Source organism: Hypomesus nipponensis, chromosome 26 (assembly GCF_054491055.1).
Source record: "Hypomesus nipponensis isolate SF chromosome 26, ASM5449105v1, whole genome shotgun sequence".
NCBI classification, from domain to species: Eukaryota; Metazoa; Chordata; class Actinopteri; order Osmeriformes; family Osmeridae; genus Hypomesus; species Hypomesus nipponensis.
The window spans coordinates 5,155,361-5,162,254 of record NC_140386.1 but is presented as its reverse complement, the minus strand read 5'-3'; the positions used below and the strand labels follow the sequence as shown (position 1 = coordinate 5,162,254).

General features: G+C 43.4%; 2 protein-coding genes and 1 long non-coding RNA gene across 3 annotated transcripts; 1 reads left to right on the top strand and 2 right to left on the bottom strand.

Annotated features, from left to right (window-relative positions):
- Positions 1 to 908: 908 nt before the first annotated feature.
- On the bottom strand, positions 909 to 3,369 carry dr1 (down-regulator of transcription 1). Its single transcript, XM_084692251.1, has 3 exons — positions 2,629 to 3,369; positions 2,302 to 2,465; positions 909 to 2,183 (listed from the first exon to the last, which is right to left on the bottom strand). Exons 1-3 carry the CDS (start codon positions 2,846 to 2,848, stop codon positions 2,037 to 2,039), a joined length of 531 nt encoding a protein of 176 aa, XP_084548377.1. The 5' UTR covers positions 2,849 to 3,369; the 3' UTR covers positions 909 to 2,036.
- On the top strand, positions 2,417 to 2,909 carry LOC146221120 (uncharacterized). The gene is made up of 2 exons (XR_014750726.1): positions 2,417 to 2,554; positions 2,668 to 2,909. It is a non-coding gene; the product is annotated as an uncharacterized LOC146221120 (long non-coding RNA).
- A 409-nt stretch (positions 3,370 to 3,778) lies between the features above and the next one.
- LOC146221118 (retinol dehydrogenase 8) lies at positions 3,779 to 6,539 on the bottom strand. The gene is made up of 6 exons (XM_084692262.1): positions 6,443 to 6,539; positions 5,911 to 6,072; positions 5,280 to 5,459; positions 5,111 to 5,204; positions 4,482 to 4,665; positions 3,779 to 4,357 (listed from the first exon to the last, which is right to left on the bottom strand). The coding sequence occupies exons 1-6, from the start codon at positions 6,537 to 6,539 to the stop codon at positions 4,103 to 4,105; spliced, it is 972 nt and encodes a 323-aa protein (XP_084548388.1). The 3' UTR covers positions 3,779 to 4,102.
- Positions 6,540 to 6,894: the final 355 nt, after the last annotated feature.

Genomic DNA, 6,894 nt, shown 5'->3' with positions numbered 1-6,894 from the left:
TGAACTGCCTGCTAGGGTTAAAACGTTACCAAATAACCTTTGACATATACATTACTAATAATAATTCATAAAAGCATATCCCCCACAATGTATAATCTTCCAGTGTGTATTGTAACATGAAAGTGCGTTCATTGAACACTAACATTTTAATCTGATTCTGCAGGTGTCATTCTCAGATGTTATTCCTAATGGGACTACAATGGAATCTCCATAATTTGCAAAAAAGTAACTGAAAACCATGTCAATATGTATTTTGCCCAGCCCAACAATGCAGTCCAGAAGTGTCTACAATGATAAATGTAGGCTTGAGACCTGAGAAACCTGTTATTCCACTGTCCTCAGACCCAGACCTGTTTTTATCATTTGTTGGAGTGTGCAAAGAAACAGGATGGGGAAGACAAGTTTTACATTACTTAAATCCCAGTGAAATGTCTTGGATGCATGAACTTCCCATGACATCTCTATTTCGAGAAAATCATTGGAATTGTGAGAATTGAATGTGGAAGTATCGAGCTTTGAATTGTCAGTGAGGATCAAATAGTTTACGAGCAAATTAATTCAATGTTAGAATACTGCATCCGGTTTCAAGCTGATTCTTAAAATTCTAAAAGGCACTGTGATGAATAAATGACTGCTAAATGACTAAATGATGAGAATCTGAAAATATGATTTTGTAAATAATTTTCATTACATGTTTATTATTTTCCCTACAGTTAGGCAACAGGGTTTGTGTATTTGGCAGATTATGTGAGCCACAACACAAATAGGGTCATTCCAGGAATTTGCGTAAAAGCAACTGATTACTGACGATCACCAGAGGGTTGAAATGTTGGCTTCTTCTGTATCTAATTGAATTTTTTCACTCATGGGCAAACGCAAATAATCATGCAGACAAGAGGGAAAGTGAATAGTCTCTATAAAACATGTTACCTTTATTGCTTAAAGAATACAACTTTTCAGTAGGCAAGTGAATGTGTATACCAACTAGAAGTTTACCACTCTTTACACTTTTAAGGATTTATCACATCCACAATGCAAAATGCTCAAACCGCACCAGATAAAACAAAAACAGATTCTGCAAGTATATCAAAGCATTTTGTACAAATTGAAAGTAACCCCCAGGATTGAGTTAAGTCACTCGAATGCAGTCTGCACCCAAGCATCTACACACAGACCACACACACACACATCGGGATGTCACATACCCAGGGCTGTTATGCTATCCTGTCTTTGGTTCTATGAGTCAAAAGATTCTGTGAGGAGTCGCTAATCAGTTTAATAGCAATACTGGTGGTGAACATAACAAAAGAAACGGAACAACTCTAAAGATGAAACAGAGGGCTACATTTCCCAAAAATCTATTTCACAAATTTGTTCAAAAAAAAAAAAAAAAAAACACTTTCACAAACCCTCAAAGGATCTTCTTGAGGATGTGCAGTTAGACTAATGTGCCCCTGTTTGGGGTTAAGAAACCATTTCTGCCCCCAACAAATAGGTGGTGTCAGTTCCGATGGCAAAAGGTGTAGAGCCGTTAACCACCTAATTCATTCTAGTACGGAGGGTTGCAAAATGATCCTAAAACAGAACCTGAAGGCCTTACATTATAGCAAAGACCACCAGACGTGTTAATCTTATCTTGAGCATTTCACTTACGTCACACACGGACCACTAATGTACAAATGACTTACAATGTGAGAATGTTATGACAGCTTTAACATTTGCAGGTGGCCCCCCCAAATAAGGGAGATGAATTGACCTTTGAGGGGGAGAAAAAGAAGATATATTTGTATCCAAATATCTCAGGTTCTGCTGAGAAATGAAAAAAATGGGGACGAGGGGGGGGGGGGGTCACGGGCTTTTAGAAGCCCCCTTTCTGCTATGAAACTGTTCATATGCGCTCTGCTGTGCTGGATCGGGTTACAGACGTCAAACGTCAGAGCATGTACTTCAGCCAATGACAGCGTTGGGAGAGCAAAGATTGCTGACACCGTCCAGAAAAGGGGTTTTCGGCTTGGCCTACTCCCATGCCCACGAGATCACATGTCATCCTCTTCGTCTTCGTCTTGAGAGGAACCTGCCTGCTGGGAGGCGCTGGCCGACGCTGCCGCCAGCTGTGCCTGCTGGGCAGCCTGCTGCATCTGCAGCCACTCCTGCTGAGCAAGCTCCGCCTGCTGCTGTCGGGCCTGCAGCACGAGCACATCGTCAACGGTCGCTAACTTCAGCGCTAACTGAAGACAACAGGTTTTTACCTTTAGCAACATTGGCACAGATGCATGCAAACGGGTTTCGATCGATCCTTACCTTGGCGAACAATTCCTGTTGTTGTCTAAGAAGCTCTTCCTCGGGAATGCCCAGGTTCTCGAGTCTGGTGCTTGCCTTCCTCCTCTTAAGTGCTACTGTTTTACACTCCTGTAGGACATCTTTCACCTCTGTGATGTACGACGCGAAACCAAGGCTTTCAAGTGCTGCAGCAGCACAGAGAGATCAGAAAAAATAAACAGGAAACACATTAGCAATGTCGGTTCAGATTGAGCAACCCCTAAACAGAGAGCAGGTCAAAGTACTTCCTGATCAACATGCAATGCATTCTGAAACCTTTTGCAAAAGACAAGCAACATCGACACTAACCATTGATTACATGCTCTGGGGATATTGTCTTTTTTTCAGACTTGTTGCATATTTCATTGGCCTCTGATGAAATCAGATGTATGAACTCCGTGCAGCAGTTTACCACCAGCTCCCTCGCATCGTTGGCAACCCGCACGTTGGGAAGGGTTTCTTTTATCATCTTGTTGATAGCTGCTCGAGGAATGGTGAGATCGTCGTCATTTCCCGATGAAGATGCCATTGTTTGTCCTTAATGTCTGTTAAATCCAGTACAAATAAAACCGTCTGTTTTCCTCGTTAAATTGGGTTTCCGGCGGCCTTTGTTTCCAACGATTTCCACTTCTGTAATAAAGTATCAAGCTAGCAGCTGTTTTGTTGAATGTATGTCTTGGTTTGACTAACAGGCGAGAAATAAGTCCGGCACAAATGGAATGTGACAGAAATAGTGCAGAGGATGAGGACAAGACAAAATACTAATAGTTATGAGCTAGCTAGCTAGTTTCGGTCCCTTTCGTTAGCTAGCTAGCCACAGCACAAGAAGCGGCTTTTGAGATCATGGCTTGGCTTCTAGCTATGTCTTGGCAGGATCATTTTGTATGGTCAAAAAGTCGTTCCAAACTAAATCCCGAGAGAAATCAAGAGTAGATAATTATTCAAATTTTGACAGAAGAACCTTGAAGTTTAATTCATTTCTTTAATGCCTGCTCCATCGGTATCGACCATCGATTTGCACCGGAAGCAGTGTCTCTCTTTCGATATATATCCGGTTATTCTTACTCTCCTTTACCACGATTTAATTCAAGAGTGAACATGTACAGATATCGCCATCTATTGGACTGTTTTGGAAAACTTTCACACGGCTGACGTTTTTCTCTTCTCTGCTATGGAAACTATTGAAAACTCGAAAATGACATGACACATCTTTTAGGAAATCAAATTGTCTGGTTTCTTTCATGCTACCACTTGAACTTTAAGCAGAAATGCAATGGATAATCATAGATTTACTGTAATTCCAAATAGGCTGGGTGAACGGTTGTATCATAAAATGTGTTCTTATAAAATAATTTCTTAGGTACGAGTTTAAAACAGTTGAGATTATTTTGCCTCAACAATATGTTTTATTTCTTCATACATAGACATATAAGCATAAATACAAAACAATTTTCAGAAGTTTATTTTTTTGCGACGTCTAAAACATTTCCTGTCTCTGTGCACGTGCTATACAGTTTCACTATAAAGTTACTTGGGCAGTGTCCTTTGGAATTTTGCTTGTGGTGCAAAATGTGTGCTTAAACGGTTGTGAAGGATTTATGTAAGTGTCTTAAAGGTAAGGGGTTAAGGAGATATTATCTCTGGTACATCGTACTGTAAAGCTCCATGTTGTTGTGAATGTGCTTTACAGACCACCCAACACTTCCTCCAGGTACAATAAAAAGAAAGGAAAAATAAACCATTGACAGCAACAGAATTGAGAGTGCGGTCTCGAAGCATATTTTCACTTTTTTAACGGAGTAACTTGAGTATTCTCCTTGTCCAGCGTGAAGCTCTTACGACTCCTCCAGCGGAGCAGTTTGAGGAAGTTCAGGCTGGCGTTGAAGACCTTGTCGTGCTCAAACACCATCTTGTAGAAGGTGTCAATGGGAAGGTCTCCGTTGGGGTCTGCGTACTTGAGAGTGGTCATGGGGGTGTAGAGGGTGTTGGTCTGGTGGCGAAATGGCGGGTCTTCCATTGTGATGATTTTGTGTGTGTGCTGAAGGTTGAAAGGGGAGAACATTCAATCAGGACCCAATCAAATTAAAAACATTTCATTGACATGCATAGCTATAGTATTCCTATACAAGTCCTATACAGGACATTCCAATCTTTCACAATACCTCTGCAATATCCTCTGGAGTCTGCCCGAGGCTTTCAAAGATCTGCTTGTAGTTCTTGAGATAGATGTTGGTGAACATATCTGCAGTCACTTTATCAGCTTTGGTGAGGTCGGTCTTCGTGCCCTCGTCAAAGACTTTACGCTCAAACTCTGTTACCACAGGGCCCGGCTCAATCAAGGTCAAACTGCATCCGCAATCACAGAATAACATGCGTTAGCAACCGCAACAAACACAACCGTCCCTCGTACACATATTATATTAAATTATTCGAATATTTAACAAACCCTATTTTTGTCGATCATAGTTTTTCCAAGACATGTTCTCACAAATTCTCCAGAAAATGGGATTTAGTCATAGCAGTGCCCTGGCTGGACATGTTCCATCTCTCCTCTAATGGTATGACCAAATGATTGCAGACTGAGTGCGTAGCTGTTGATGTCAGGTTCGGACCAGGGGGCCACAGGTATTGATTCACGTCCAGTTAGGCCTGGTGAGGCCCAGCTGCACTTGTGGTGCACAAATTAACTCTGGCTAATCTCATTCTCCTGAGACCAATTAGGGGTGACATTAAGGGAGTTGCCTGAAGCACCTGTATACAAATACACTAACCCTAACCCATGGTCTCTTACCTTAGATTAAACCTCAACGCTTGTACTGCCAAGCTTTCACAAAATCCTTCCACAGCAAACTTGGATGCTGCATAAATGTCATTGAACAATATACCTGTGAAGAGGGACAAGTTTAGCTCGTCGTTTACAAATGTTTTTATTTATGTTTTTTTGGTCTTATTACTCTCACCTTGGATGCCCATGACACTGCTAATCACTACAATATGGCCACTCTTCCTCTTTTTCATGTCTGGCAGGATTTCTTTAAGCAGCCGCACCAAACCAAAGAAATTTGTGTCCATAACGGCCTTCATCTCGTCGATCGTCTGACACTCGATGGGACCTATTAAACCCATTCCTGCATTGCTGACTAAGAAAGAAAGACATGAATGTGGCGGCACGAAGGAGGGCAATTGTCCTCCAATTGCAAACATTTGGCATCCGTGTGCTGGATATGTACAATGCTATATATATACAAAGTGGGATTATGTAACTTTGTTGCATTATGATTATGCAATTATGCATAATCATATGGATTATGGTGGATTATGATATGACAACAGATGGACTACAGATGTCTCACTTTCTCAATCTGAGCACGATAGCATGAAATAGCCTGAAGGCACAGCAATACCCTACATTTACATTTAGCAGACGCTCTTATCCAGAGCAATTTACAGTAAGTACAGGGACATTCCCCCTGAGGCAAGTAGGGTGAAGTGCCTTGCCCCAGGACACATCATTTTGCCGTGGCCAGGAATCGAACCAGCAACCTTCTGATTACTAGCCCGATTCCCTCACCGCTCAGCCGCCAGACTCACTCAGTATGTCCACTCTGCGGAGAGGCAGACTCGCCACACAGGCGGCGATGGAGTCGTCGTCGCACACGTCCAGCTGTTTGATCTCCAGAGTCCTGCCCAAGGTCCTCCCAGCAGCCTCCACCAGAGCCGCCCCCCTGCTCAGGTTCCTCATGGTGGCGTACACTGGGGAGCACAGGGGTCGTCTCACTTCCCTGCTGCCTGTCCTCGTTTTCATGGAGCAGTTGGTCGAAGCGCATAACTCAAGCCGTGTTTTGCGAAAACAGGCTCGATGCCGAATCTTTAACCCACTTCCGTTTACCCTGAATCTTTCGTGTGTCATATCTGAGATCATGTTTGGAACATGTCTGCGGGCAGCGGTAGAACTGTGGCAGCAACCCCATTTAGTGATCCATCCCACCCATGGGATGATTTAGTACATTCGTACACAGTTGTTTCATTTTCAGACTACTCTCTTCGTGATCCGTCACCACCACCATAGTTCTACCATTGCCCTCCCCCCCCCCCCCCCCCCCATTTGTGGCTGCTCACTTACCCATGAATCTCTTCTTCTCATCCTTGGCTATGCGAACGGCCAGTGCCAGGCCGATGCCGGAAGAGCAACCTGTGATGAGAACAACTTTCTGGTTCATTGTGACGGATGCCGAGCGTTTGCTCTCACGACTCCAGCATATGGGGAAGGAGAGGGCGCTAAGTGAAGGGACAGAAGCGCAGAGGCACTTTTAGACTCCCGGCTCCTTAATCCGTTAGAGTCTGTGTCAGCAGGGCGACGATTGCCATCAGTGCACAGCAGTCGGACACGTGGTCGTGATACCCACTGAGAGCTTACGTAAGACGTAGTTAGATTGATTGCCGAGTTAGATTGATTGCCGTCGCGGGGAAACTCAGCTCTGGCCGAGGAACAATGAACGGCTGTCTGAGATCGGATTTGATTCATGTGGATAAAAGTACATTGAGTTTATGCGAATATGCAGTGCCTGCAACGAA